Source organism: Nicotiana tabacum, chromosome 9 (assembly GCF_000715075.1).
Source record: "Nicotiana tabacum cultivar K326 chromosome 9, ASM71507v2, whole genome shotgun sequence".
In the NCBI taxonomy this organism is placed as follows: domain Eukaryota; kingdom Viridiplantae; phylum Streptophyta; class Magnoliopsida; order Solanales; family Solanaceae; genus Nicotiana; species Nicotiana tabacum.
The window spans coordinates 64,203,663-64,218,624 of record NC_134088.1 but is presented as its reverse complement, the minus strand read 5'-3'; the positions used below and the strand labels follow the sequence as shown (position 1 = coordinate 64,218,624).

The 14,962-nt window shown below is 36.3% G+C and overlaps 1 protein-coding gene across 2 annotated transcripts; it reads left to right on the top strand.

Moving 5' to 3' along the window:
* The first annotated feature begins 872 nt into the window (after positions 1-872).
* LOC107772531 (serine/threonine-protein kinase RHS3-like) lies at positions 873-4,540 on the top strand. 2 transcript variants are annotated; one of them, XM_016592035.2, is made up of 4 exons: positions 873-1,187; positions 1,292-1,353; positions 1,889-2,634; positions 3,437-4,540. In XM_016592035.2, exons 2-4 carry the CDS (start codon positions 1,318-1,320, stop codon positions 4,332-4,334), a joined length of 1,680 nt encoding a protein of 559 aa, XP_016447521.1. In that variant the 5' UTR covers positions 873-1,187; positions 1,292-1,317; the 3' UTR covers positions 4,335-4,540. The 2 variants fall into 2 exon arrangements, with proteins under 2 accessions (XP_016447521.1, XP_075077813.1); XM_075221712.1 differs by lacking the exons at positions 873-1,187; positions 1,292-1,353 and having other exon boundaries at positions 1,702-2,634.
* The last annotated feature ends 10,422 nt before the right edge of the window (positions 4,541-14,962 follow it).

Genomic DNA, 14,962 nt, shown 5'->3' with positions numbered 1-14,962 from the left:
ATGCTATCGGGTGACAGGTATTCGTCTGTCTTATGAACAACATTCCCTTCGGGGACTTCCCGGTGCCAGTCAAGACTACTGCCCCCGGTTTTGACTTTCACCTGTCTCGCTTTTCATCTGTCTTTGGTTCCACGTGTCACTCTATTATACGCGCATTTAATATGAACCAATTTTACCCTATACAGTATCTAGCACTTATTTAGTATGTGTGTGTGAGAGAGAACATTACTTGATAATAACCAGAAAAACTAGTGGTGATCGCAGACACATGCGAGGGTGGTTTCACAACAGTAGAAGAAAATGTTTTCCATCTAAAATGATTCGTAGAAAATGTTTACCGTGGGGAATAATGTTCTGACTTCTGAATTATTGTCATGTGTTTGATTGAGTAAAAATTAATTAAGTGATATACAATAACAATATATACTAGGTGAATAAAATAATATTTTGTGCTATTTTTAAATGTTAAATGTTGAAAAACAATCTCTAAGTACTAGTTGGAAGCATCTTTTTTGGGCACATACTAGTTGGCAGCACCTTCCTGCCAAATTTGAAGTTTGTCTTGTATACAAAAAAATGATGAGAGGCACGTAGTAGTTGTTCTTGCATAAAAAAGTCCCAAAGAAAATTGCGTAAATAAAAAAGAGAGACGTGGCATAGAGAGATATATATAGATATGTTATGTGCATTCAGACCAATAATCTTAGAGATTTTAAAGGCGATAGTTAAGATTCCTAATCTGGGCTGACCGTTTCCCCCCTCATCTTTCATTCCTCTCACCACGTCTTTGTCAACTTAGTCATATTATTATTCTGTATTATATTGTAGTATCACATAAATAGACATGGATTCTGACTTTCTTCTCTCTCCTCATTCCCACCATTTTCTCTCCAAATGGCCTTCAAAACTAATAACAATAATAATGTGGTGATTATGATGCAATGATAATTATCTTAAAGACGAGGATAGAAAAACACATTCCCTTAGTGCATGCAGTTACGTTGAATCAATCAATAGATGTTCACCAGAGAACGCGCGCACTAGTCTGCAGATTGGAATTAGTTTTCCCTGTTGATTGATTAAAATCCTATAATCAACCTATTGGCGATCCGCTGGGATTAATGAAGAAATGAAATGAATGTACATATGTTTGTAGAGGGGCAATATTATTATCTTCCAATCATCCGGTTTGTCCTCCTTTCTTTCCTTCTTGTATTCTCTTTTTCATGTTCTATTTGCATATATACCGCTAACATTGATGAATTTGATTACTTAATTTCTGCTATGGCAGGTTCTTTCTTTAATTGAATCTTACCAATGTCATCAAAGCCCAAATCTGGAGAGCTATCAGAGGTCAATAGTTTTATGTGCTAATTATTTAATTTATCTGACAATTGTAGTTTATCCTGTTGGACAATGCTTCTATCTAATCATATTTGATAATAACTACTCTCTCTTTCTAATTTTGTCTCATCAGTTTTCTGTTTCATAGCCAGGAGATTCAGTTGTTTGTATCATCCATATCGGATAATATTATAGGTGAAGTGGGAAAATACTCAGGCTATTTCTATCTACAAACTAGGCAAGGAATCTGACAAGAACATTAAAGGAAAATCTATTACAACTTCTCTAATACATCAATATTCGCAAGACTTTCAAATTTTATTTTCAGAAATTTCATGATTCAATGTTTGTCTGCAGCTTTCATGCTACTAAAATCTCATTGTGTAATAGTAATAGTATTAAATTCCACGAGTACTTCGGCCAGAATACTATAATGATCATGAAGTAGGTACTACATTACTCCTGCTTGCCAATTGTTGCTTGTACCATGTTATTAATTATTTGTTCACTACTTACGTTTCAAGGATATCCTCAATTGGTGCAGATGAACAATATGACATTAGAAGCTGCAAGTCAGTCCAGAAAGAGTGACGAAACTGCCAATGCCTGCATTTCCACTTCTACCATTCCATATAACCAAAACACATCAGAGAAATTACTAAAAAATAGTGCAAACTCTGGTCCTGAATTGCAGCATCAACTGCTTTTTAGTACAGATCAGAGTTCCAAAAACAATGCTAGTCTAACCGATAACGTCCAGCCATGTGAATCCAGAAATGTTGAAGCTATTAATAATATTTTTACAACTAATCCCTACCACTTGCCTAGCCCAAAGACAGTCATGAAGACAAGTACACGTAGCGATAGCTTAGAGAGTTCCAGTAGTGCACCTCTCAAGCCCCACACTGGTGGTGATGTTCGATGGGATGCCATTAACTCTGTTTCTTCAAGAGGATCATCTCCCCTTGGCCTTAGCAATTTCCGATTGTTGAAGCGCCTAGGCTATGGGGATATTGGAAGTGTTTACCTTGTGGAACTCCTAGGAACGAACACTTACTTTGCCATGAAAGTCATGGATAAAGGATCTCTAGCAAGTAGAAATAAATTGCTTAGAGCTCAAACAGAAAAGGAGATTCTTGGTCTTCTTGATCACCCATTCTTGCCCACCTTGTATTCCTACTTTGATACTGACAAGTTCTATTGCATAGTCATGGAGTTTTGCAGTGGTGGTAACCTTCACTCCCTCCGCCAAAAGCAGCCCAATAAGCATTTTACTGAGGAAGCTGCTAGGTATGTTGATTAGTTATGCTATTCTCATGTTAAATGAATTAGCCTGTTCTCATGTCATGTTACTCTATATTTTAGCACCATCGCCCTCCACGGTTGTTTTTTGCAAATGCATCTTAGTTTAAGCCTGTTCTTATGTCGTATCACTCAAATCAGTTGGTAATGGCTTGCACCCCCACAGGTCTAGGCCACCATTCCGAGTCACATGATCCTCTCATATCAATTATTATAGACTGATCAGGACAGCCCAATCCGAAAGACTAGTCTATTAGGTGCGTTGCTCTTATATTCTTATTACCAATAGTCTTTCCAACCAATGAGGAAACTCAATTGGTTCTCAACATGATCAGTTTGATAAGAGAACCTTTGTCTTTGATCGTTATAATCTTTGCCCAAAAAAGTCTGTTCAAGCAATTAAATGCGAGTAATAACATTACGTGAGAGAAAAACAATTGTGAAACTTATGGTTCTACTTGCTACTTTGTGAAGAAGTTAAGTTTGTTACTGATGAAATTCTATTAATATTATGAACTTGAAGCGATAAATTATACCCAATCTATCTTATCAGTTTTTCACATTCTAATGATAGCTTCTCCAGTACTTGAAAGACCAGTAAAGAAATATATCATAATTCACTAACTCAATATAGTCTAGAATTAATACATCCAAACATTCTTATGTCTTGATCTAAGGGCATTAATGATTTTTTGATTGAAGTATCCTATAAGTGGCATTTAGGGTTGGTATATGTTAAAATCACTTTCTGAAAAACCAATTGACTGAGATTAATAATTAAATTTTGCAGGTTTTATGCATCAGAGGTGTTGTTGGCACTTGAATATCTGCATATGCTAGGAATTGTATACAGAGATCTAAAGCCAGAAAATGTACTAGTGAGAGCTGAGGGTCATATTATGCTGTCTGATTTTGACCTGTCACTCCGTTGCTCCGTCAATCCAACTCTTGTGAAGTCGTCATCTGTATATGCAGGAGGGAATTATGGCAGTAATACAAATCCTAAAAGCGGCGGAGGAGGAGGCATCTTAGATGATGAGAATGCAGTGCAGGGTTGTATGCAGCCATCAAATTTTCTCCCTCGCATTCTTCCTAACAAGAAGAATCGCAAGTCTAAATCAGATTTTGGGCTGTTTGTGGGAGGATCACTCCCTGAACTAATGGCAGAGCCAACTAATGTGCGCTCAATGTCATTTGTGGGCACTCATGAATACTTAGCCCCAGAAATAATCCGCGGTGAGGGTCATGGTAGTGCAGTAGATTGGTGGACTTTTGGTATATTCTTGTACGAACTTTTGCATGGGACAACTCCTTTTAAAGGTTCTGGAAATCGCGCCACGCTTTTTAATGTAGTAGGCCAACCACTAAGATTTCCAGATGCTCCGCAAGTGAGTTCCATGGCTCAAGATCTTATAAGAGGGCTCCTCGTCAAGGAGCCACACAAGAGAATCGCGTATAAGAGGGGCGCCACTGAGATAAAACAGCACCCCTTTTTCGAGGGTGTGAATTGGGCTTTGGTGAGAAGTGCTGTTCCTCCTTATGTACCTGAGCCTGTCGACTTTTCCCAATATGCCAGTAAAGAAGCAACAGCTCATCCAGACAACAAGTTTGCTGCTGAAATTGCTAGTCATGACAAAAACAAGAGTTGTTCTACTGATTCTTCATACATTAACATTGACTACTTCTAGGATATTTGGAAATTAAGTCGTACAGAGAATGCAAAGCATCTTTTAATTAGGTGAAGAAAAATTAGTGGGGTGCGGCGGATGTCTAATAAGGATTTAATGTTACTAGGGTGTATAGGAAGAGTTCAATGCTGCATTCTTTCGGTAGCAACTGTCTCATGGGGATCTATAAAACGTACAATACTGATTAGATATTCTAACTATTATCCAAGAATTTGCTTACAATGGCGATTAAAGCAATCTCTATTATGCTTACAATACAAGGTAGAGACAATTTTTGAAGTATATTTCAAGTGGCCTACTATATACGCAAAAAGGGTCAGAAATATCCCTTACTATTGAATATTGTTTAAAACTACACTCCCTCGTACTAATCGAGCAAAAATACCCCTCTCGTCTTACTATTGAACAAAAATACCCCCATTTTAACGGAAGTGCCACGTGGCAGCAATCTCATACAATTAGTCTATCCGGGTTCTTTTATAATCTTACCCGACCCAATACCCTCAAACCCACCTAAAAAGATGACCCGATTAATACATGTCCAGCAAATAAGTCTACTTTTTTTTCTTTTTCTTTTGTCTCTTTTGTTCATCTTTCTTTTCCATTCACCTCCGCCTATGCACCACCAGCGATGAAGTCATAACTGCCATTGCACACTTTCTACACATATGTGTTTAACAAAATCAAAACTCAATTCTTCTAAATCAAATAAAAAAGGAAACATCTTCTCAAATCTAAATGGTATCCATATCTATTTGGCTACCACCAATCTGTACTGATCCACTTTCTCCATTATCCAATATAGTTTGACTTAGGTTCTCAGACATCATAGTCATATGTCCTAACAAAGAATTTTGAGCAAAATTAAATCACTAATTGATTCACTTAGTGGCAAAATTTGGCCGAGAATGGGCGGAACCTCTATGGCCGCCGATGTCAAGCTTGCCGGATTTATTTTTTCAGATTCGTGGAACTTGGGACAGTAAAATGATCGGAGTTCCTGTTCACCACCAACAAGGTTCGGAGCATTTTTGAAGGACTTTCCAAAGTTGAAACGAACCGAAATCTGAGATGTCAGTATATCCAAGCAAGAGGAAGAGATCTCTCGGTTCACATCTTCATTTCGAGCACTTTTTACTCCCGATTCGTTGGTTGCCGGAGGCGATTTAGAAGAATGGTGGATGTTCGAGTTAGGAGTAAATGGGTTTAGTAGCCGGCTGCTATTCTAGTACTAACATGTGTTGTGTTTGTTGTCTGTAAGGGTTTGCTGCCGGAATAATGGCTTTGGTTGCCGGTGATTTTTGACATTAAAAGTGAAGTTCACCATTTTTTATCTTTTGATTTTGGTGTTGTTTAGCCACGTGTTATTTTTATGGTACTAATTATATACTTAGAGACTAATGAATTCATAAAAGATAGATGACTCTTTTTTGAGGTGGGTTTGACGGTATTGGGTTGAATAAGTTTACAAAAGAACCTGGATGGACTAATTGTATCAGATTACTGCTACGTGGCAGCTCCGTTAAAACGGGGATATTTTTGTTCAATAGTAAGACGGGAGTGATATTTTTGCTCGATTAGTATGACAGAGGGTAGTTTTAAACAATATTCAATAGTAGAGGGATATTTCTGACCCTTTTCCGTACTATATATTAGGATTGCTTTTGATGAACTAGATGTATAGTGTGGAGCATGTACCTACTAATTACGGGAACTACAGTGTGTTCATTCTGCAATGTATAGTTGTTCAAAATCGAACTAGGGTTGGATTATTCAATTTTCTTATTGGATAAACCATAAACCCGTTAAAAATTATTATTTTACACCTTTACCCCTATGTATATAAAGTACTACTTGAAATCCGAAATCCCTAATTTGTCAATTCAACACCCACAACAGTCCGCTCTTCAAAGTTCAAACATGGATTTAGTCAGACATGGATTGCATGTCACATGGATTTTTCTACGAGAAGGAGATTTGTTTATACATTAGTTAACTAATTTGTTTTCCTCGTAAAATATATTTTTTCTTTCAAATGAGTTGTCATTTTTTTTTATCCATACCACATACTTATTTACTCTCCATTGTACTGGATATTGCATGTCACATGGATTAGAAAATATTATATAAATAAATTTGGACCTAAAATTTCCCTCATCTCTAGTTCTCTACTTTTTTTGTTGTCTATTTGATTTGACCCGATAAACCGCGCCGATAATCGCTAATCCGATATCAATCGGTCCGATATCTTATTGGGTGGCTAGCGGATTACTATATTTAAAATCGATAACCAATAAGCCGAACCGTTAAGCATCAATATCCGCCCGATAAGCATCAGTACATTGACATTGTTACCTTTGTTTTCTGTTGTGAATACTTGTGAATGTACATCTGATGCATAATTCCCCTCTCTACCTATTTACTACTCATACACTAATAAAACATAATATTTTAATTTTTTGCCATTGACTATGTATAAAGTATTTTAAAAATATTATAAAATAATATCTACACAATCATATTATTTAAAAGGAAACTGCATGAAAGTATTTACAATACACATAATTATATACTAGAGGAGCGATGCACGGGCCCAACATATTAGGTATTTAATGTTTTCCTCAATTGCGGTGGTGATAGTAAACAAATTGTCCTGTATTGAAATCAAAATCGATAACTATAATTGAGAGATTTGTTTTTCTATAAAACATAATTATAATATGGCTTTTGTCTTTTACAACATGAGCATAAAAGGACATAAGAATGATGCCCTTTCAACAATAAATTCATGAGTGTCAGTTGCTGCATCTTTTTCGGCTTGCTTTCAAGTGGCATGCAGAAGCTTTGATTTCCTCCAAATACTCCTCAAGATGTGAACCACAAATCTTGAAAATTTATGCATTTGCTCCGCATAACATTTGTTTCAACTCTTAGTTTATAAATGCATGACGAAACAAGTGCTAATTCGTTATGAAATGAACAAGTAATTTCACAATTTGCAATTGACAAATGATTAGGGCAGTACGTTTGTTCTTCCAAGGGTGATAGGCTTTCCAGCAGATAATTTAGCAAGAATGCGGCCAGCACTTTATATATTAATTGCTACTGCATATCCTTTTGCACCAAACAAAAGCTCAGGAACCCTTACACCATAGAGTTACAACACATTATGTTAATGACTGCTTTTGGCTGGGCTAGCTGAAAAGACATTGCCAGACCAAAATCTCTAATAGTTAGGACACTATTATCACCAATTAGAAGATTTAAATCCAAAATGTCTCGATGAAGTACACCTGTTGAGCTGAATATGTAATTATGTTTTGATAATTAACAAACCATAGCAGAGAATCATATTTCATGCTTTGGGTTGATGTGCTACTAGACTAGTATGCAGATAAGAGATACTAATGCCAAGTGAACCAGGTTTGTAGCAGACAAATGAAAAGAGGAGGTTGAAGAGTTGTAAACAAATAAATAAACCAAATCAAAATAAGAGATATTTTCCTTTACCAAAATATTCTACATTTTAGAGCATTAATTGAGGAAGATTTTCGGGCAATGTTGCAACTATAAAAGGAGACTCTTTGCTGTAATTCATGGCTAATGCTATTGAGAGATATCACACAAAGTTACTTTTGACAATATCAAGCACAACAAAAAGGATACCTCTGGAGACTCGAGCTAATCGATTGAAGAACCGGTCCTTGAAGATGAAGCTGCTCAATTTTTTTTAGTTATTAGGTTGAGTCAAATATTCTAAACTGTATCCTATTTGCTTTTTGAGAAGTGTGATAGTAGGTTAGTGTTGAAACTTTGGTTGTTGTAAGCTTCCTAGACTAGAGTTTAGTTTGGGAGGCGGTTGCTACAATTGAGTTGATTGTAAGGTTTAGGGTACTTGAGTTAGTCTCCTTGATTATAGAGTTGTAATCTAAAAACTGCTCTTTGAAGTTTGGTGAAGTTTTGATGAAAATCCTACTGGGTAGGTCGTGATTTTTTACTCATTTGAATAAGGAGGCTTTCCATGTAAAAATCTCCGTGTTGGTTAAATTTCTGCAGTTATTTTTGTTTGTGTCTGTCTGTGTAGTTCAAAGAACCAGGTTCTTTGAAATTGTGAAAATCGGGTAAGATACAATTCAACTCACCTTCTTGTGTCTAGGTGTATCCCAAAATAAAAATTAGTATTAGAGTAGGTTCTTTCATAAGAGGCTAACACCTTGAAAGAATCTACTATGGCTGCACCACCGGATGCTCAAGAAGGACAATCAACCGTGAGACCACCACTATTTAATGAAAAATACTATGATTGGTGGAAAGAGAGAATGCATGATTTCATGGAAGGAGAAGACCTAGAGGTTTGGGACATAGTTGAAAAGGGACCAAAGATTCCCTTGATGGTGGATGACAAAGGTGTCATTGTAGGACCAAATCCCAGAGATAAATATTCTGAAGAAGATATCAAGCGAGTTCAGAAGAATACTAAAGCCAAGAAGATTTTGATATGTGGTATTGGTCCATATGCATACAATAGGATTTTAGCATGCAGAGATGCAAAGTCCATATGGGATGCCTTGCAGTGTGCTCATGAGGGTACATCTCAAGTGAAACAGTCAAATATTGACATGCTAACTAGGCAATATGAACTGTTTAAGATGAAAGAGGGAAAACCTATTCTGGAGATGCATACAAGGCTTACATCTTTTATCAATGAATTGATATCTCTTGCAGAAGTTATCCCTCGTAACAAAATTATGAGAAAAATACTGAGCATACTGCCTTCGTCATGGGATAGTAAGGTCAATGCAATCACTCAAGCAAGAATTATTAATACAATGGCTCTTGATGATTTTATTGGTAATCTGATTCTCAAATCCACTCAGAAGCAAGACATTGAAGAAGATGACATGGCACTTCTCACTAGACTTTTCCAACAGGCAATAAAGAAAGGTAGATTTTAGAAAAAAGGTAGTTCATCCAAGACCAAAGCCATAGAAAAAAACAACACTATGGATGTTACACGTGTGGAAAGAAGGAATACTTCGTCAAAGAATGTCCACTATGGGAAACATAGTGGAAGAAGAACAAACTTGGTAATGCTAAACAACAAAAAAGGGACCAGGTTCCTGGACGCAGAATGACAAATAAGGATATGGACAAAATTATGAAAAAAACTATGGTGGCTATACAATCATATTCAACTGATGAGTATGATCATGATGAAGAAAGTGATGAAGATGATCAGTAAGTTATGACCAAGGAAGATAGTGACTCAGAACCTAAGGTTCTCCAGGCAATGATGAAAAACTCAAACTTTGATGCTGATGAGGAAGAAGAACCTGAGGTAAGTTTCCAAGATATTAAGGACAAAATTCTTACTTACTTTAAAAAGATATTAATCTCCTTGTCTGATGTCTTAATTGATGCATACCAAAAGGTTGCAACAGAAAAGGAACAATTAATGAATGATTATGCATCACTTAGGTTTGAGAATAAGGACCTAGAAGTAAGTAGAGAGGATTTGGAAGTTATTGTTGTTGATTTCAGGGAACATGCTCTCGCACTGAAAAATGAAAAGGCAGCTCTAGAACTTGCAAACAAGAAACTTCGTAAGGCTCCTGTCAAAGGAAAGGAGTTGTCCACATAAATCCAAGAGAAACTAGAGAATGATTTAAAGAAGGTTAATGCAAATATCTTAGTTGAAATAGAAAAGGCTGCTTCAAGAGAACCTGGATAAGGCTAAATATATACTAGAGAGGAATCTCAAGTGGACCAGGTCTTCACAAATAATGTCTAAGATGCATAAAAACTACAATAGTAACAAGATATTATTAGGGCATAATAAAGCTAAAACACTAAATAATCCACATAGCAAGTATGTAGACATTCCTGACAATAGGTTGTGCACATACTGTAATAACAATGGTCACTTTAAAGAAACCTACATGGGTAGAACTAACTCAAGCTAAAAGAATTCTGCATGTGTGGAGAAAAGGAAGAATGATAAACCTGGTTCTTCACTGAAAGGTGCAAGACTCCTAGGTTGGACTAAAAAGAATGTGATTCATCCATTTTCTCAAAGAAAAGGACCCAATCTAGTCTGGGTTCCTAAAACTAATACTTGAATATTTTTGCAGGCCAAGGTGAGAGGAATCAATAACTGATGGTATGTAGATAGTGCTTGTTCTCGCCATATGACTGGAAATAGAGACAATTTTCTCTCACTGAGAGCCTTCCAAGGAGGGAGTATGGGCTTTGGAAATGGAAAGAAATGCAACATAATTGGTATAAGTATGTTTGGTAATTCCCACTCTCATGCTATTGAAAACGTATATTATGTTATAGGGTTGAAGTACAACCCGTTAAGCGTATCCCAAATGTGTGACAAAAGAAACCAGGTTCTTTTCACTTCGAAAAATTGTATGGTCATAAATGAAAATTCAGGAAACCTAGTTTTCAAAAGTAAAAGGCACAAAAATATTTATAAAACTGATATTATGTCTTCATCTGAAAATAAACTTTCATGTCTTAGTACACTTAATACTGACTCCTTTCTGTAGCATAACAGACTAGGGCATGTTAGCCTTTCTATGTTGATAAAGTAATTTTCAAGGACATGGTCCTTGGCTTGCCAAAGTCAAAATTCAGGGAAGATAAAATTTGTGATGCTTATGCTAAAGGTAAGTAAGTCAGATCATCCTTCAAACCAAGAAAGTGGTAAGTACCTCCCGACCTCTTGAACTGCTTCACATGGATCTATGTAGACCTATGAGGGTCCAAAGTAGAGGAGGAAAGAGGTATGTATTTGTAATTGTTAATGACTACTCTAGATTTACTTGGATCTTATTCCTGCCCACTAAAGATGAAACATATGATATATTTGTGACTTTTGTGAAGAAATTATAAAGAAAATTGGATAGTCATATAGTTACTAGCATTAAATCTGACCATGGTATTGAATTTCAAAAATGCTAACTTTCTTGAGTTCTGTATAAGTAATGGTATAGATCACAACTTTTCTGTTCCTAGGACTCCACAACAGAATAGTATTGTGGAAAGAAAAAATAGGACTCTAGAAGATATGGAAAGAACCATGTTAATTGCAAGTGGACTTTCTAAGAACTTTTGGGCTGAAGTATTGAACACTGCTTGTTACATTATCAATATATGCATGATCAAAATAATAATGGATAAGACTCCCTATGAATTACTTAAAGGCATAAAATCCAACATAACTCACCTAAAAGCCTTTGGCGGCAAGTGTTTTATGCATAATAGTGGCAAAGAGCCTCTAGAAAAATTTGATGTTAAAAGTGATGACAATATCTTTCTAGGTTACTCTCCACATAGTAAAGCCTACAAGGTATATAATAAAAGAACTATGTGTGTTGAAGAAAGTATACATGCAATTTTTAATGATTCTAAACATGTGGCTAAGAAAGGTTTACAATCTACTGATGAAGGAGAATTTGGACCCGAGGAGAACAATGAAGACATATCAAGTCAGTTGTAGAGTAGATGTAAGAACCAGGTCCCCTAGAACCCGAGCAAGATTTACAACAGATAGGGGGAACATGACAAGAATATGACACCAAAGCAAATGCACCTGGTTCTACTGCTGAACATGAAGGAAATAATGGAAGTTAGAGTTTTCAAGCAAGGGCCTGGAAGCATCAAAGTTCTCATCCCCTCACCAATGTGCTAACACTAGTTGACCCTGGGATTGTGACTACATCAAAGTTGAGAAACATGATTGTGTTCACAACCTGTATATCTATGGTTGAGCTTAAAAATATTAAGAAAGCACTTGAAGATATAGACCAGATAATGGCCATGCAGGAGGAACTTAATTAGTTTGAAGGAAATAAAGTCTAGCACCTGGTTCCTAGACAGAAGACAGAACAATCATTAAAACCAGATGGGTGCTTAGAAATAACCTGGATGATCAAGGAAATATTACAAGAAACAATGCAAGATTGGATGTGCAAGGCTCTCGTCAAGAGGAAAACATCGATTATGATGAGACATTTGCCCCAGTTGCAAGAATAGAGGCAATTCAAATACGTATTGCTTTTGCATCCTACATGAGTTTCAAACTATATCAAATGGATGTGAAAAGTTATTTTCTAAATGGATATTTGAAAGAGGAAGTGTTTGTGTAACAACTCCCAGGATTTGAGAGTCATGAATTATCAAATCATATGTACAAATTAGATAAGGCACTGTATGATTTAAAATAGGATCCAAGGGCCTGGTATGAAAGGTTTTCAAAATTTCTCCTGGAGAACGGGTTCTCAAGTGGAGCAATTGACGATACGTTGTTCCTATTGAGGAGTGGAAAAAACCTGTTGATTTTTCAGATATATGTGGATGGCATCATCTTTGAAACTACAAACGAAGCATCGCCAAACTAATGGGCAATAAATTCAAAATGAGTGTGGGAGAATTAAATTTCTTCCTTCAACTTCAAGTTAAGCAGACTCCCAATGGACATACACCAACTGAAATACATAAAAGAGATGTTCATGAGATTTGACATGGAAAATGCAAAGACAATTGATACTCCTATGCTACAGCTTCTAGGTTGGATAAAGATCAACTTGGTACCCCCGTTGATGAAAAGAAATACAGAGGTAAGATTGGGTCTTTGCTTTACTAAACTGCAAGTATGCCAGATATTGTGTATAGTATGGGTTGTTAAAAGGATGTTAAGGTATCTTATGGGAACTCAAGACATGATTTTTTTAGAAACTAGAGACTTCTTTGATTTTCTAGGTACGAAGATGTTGAGTATCAGGAAGAGAACATCAGGGATGACTCATTTCCTTGGGTCCTGTTTGATTTCATGGAATCAAAAAACAAAATTATGTGGCTCTATCAACTACAGAAGATAAATATGTAGAAGATGCCTCATGCTGTGCTCAACTATTATGGATTAAGAAACAACTGGAAGACTTTGGAGTAATGAGTTCCCACATTCTATGATAACACAAGTTCTATGAACATGGCAAAGAACCTGGTCAACCATAAGAGAACTAAATATATTGATGTGAAGCACCTCTTTCTAAGAGATAATGTTGAGAAAGGTTATATTTCTATGGAATTCTACAAGACAGAGGAGCACATAGCAGATGTATTCACCAAAGCTTTGAGCAGAGATTATTTTGAAAGAAACCTCGTGGAGCTTGGTTTGATTAAAATGGATTAGGACATTCTTGACTTCTCTCAATGATTGGCTATGTCTTAATAAATTGTCTGGTGAGTCAATGTGAAGAATAACGTTTAACTCAGTCTTATATTGTAAGAGGTATGCACACATAGTATTGATTCTAGGGCATGTATTCTTAATCTAATGACAAAAGCCTAGATTAGAAAAAGTTTCTAACAACCAAGATTTAGGAAATTAGTCAACGAACCTGGTTGTGTGACACTCAGGTATGTACCTCTTTCTAATTGATAGTTGTGCTTAACTATTAAACTTCCACGTCATTAAAACTAGGTTCCCACTTACCTTGTTTATATTATATGGCTCATTACCTCTAACTCATGAAATTAAAGAGTGCATCAGGTTTCAAAATAAAAATCGTCAGTCGTAGGGAAATCATGATTAGATCTAATTCACGTGAAATCAGGGCCAGTTTCCTAAACTCCCCTGAACATGTCTCTGCCGCCCAATTAAAGTCCGTAACCTCCTTTTTAAATTTCAAAAAACTGGCAGTTACCCTCTTTCCATCTTAGAACCAGATTAAGAGCAATTAGGAAGAAAAATTAAAGCCGAAAAACTATCAAATCAATATCTATAAAACTCTCTCTTTTGCCTATTACCTCTCATTCGATTAGATTGCTTAAGAAATACTCAAGAAAGAACTGAAACCCTAACTCTTTCAATCCTTCAAAAAACTTGAATTCTCAGCAATGCCGAACTCACCAAGCCAAGTCACCTCTGAATTTACTGAATCAAACCTTACACCTCCTACTACACCTTCCTCCATACCCACTCCAACTGAGTCTGTCAAAGAACAATCTTCTCCACCAAAAGCCTAAAAGTCTTCACCAGATTGGTTGACTATCCCGACGAAGAAGAAAGTGAAGGTTCTGAAGGTGAAAACCTAGCTGTAAGGGAGTCACAAATTGAGGGGGAAGGAGATGTTGAATAGGAGAAGGAGGTTGTCACTGAACAAATAAAATAAAATATTGGTGCGGAATCAGTGATTCAAAGGGAAAAGGAAGTGATAGAAGATGTTGTAGGAGAAAAGATGAGTGAGGTAGTAAAAGTTGAAACTCAAGTGGAAGTAGGTATAGCTGATGAACAATAGAAAGAAAAAAGATGAAGAAAATACTATTGATGATGTGAGTAGGGAAACTAAAGAAAAAATGGCAGAACCTGTGGAGGAAGATATAGAGGGGAGTGGTAGTGTTGTAGTAGAAGCACCAGAAGCCCCTTGTAACAACCCGACCAACCATTTTGCTTTCTAAAATCACATTCCCTTATTTATTAGAGCACTTAGTTTCATAATAGTGGAACTAATAGTGGTCTAAGATGGCCAAGTTTGACTTGAGTCAACACTTTTAGTAAAAGACCTTGGAATCAGGATTTGAAAGTTCCAATAGGTTTGTATGATGATTTTAGATTT

What these genes read in the sequence shown, in the direction of transcription:
- LOC107772531 (XM_075221712.1), top strand. Translation starts at nt 1,832, where the DNA reads ATGTTATTAATTATTTGTTCACTACTTACGTTTCAAGGATATCCTCAA. An exon ending in TTTACTGAGGAAGCTGCTAG is followed by an intron (nt 2,635 to 3,436) that starts GTATGTTGATTA and finishes TAAATTTTGCAG; the next exon opens with GTTTTATGCATCAGAGGTGT.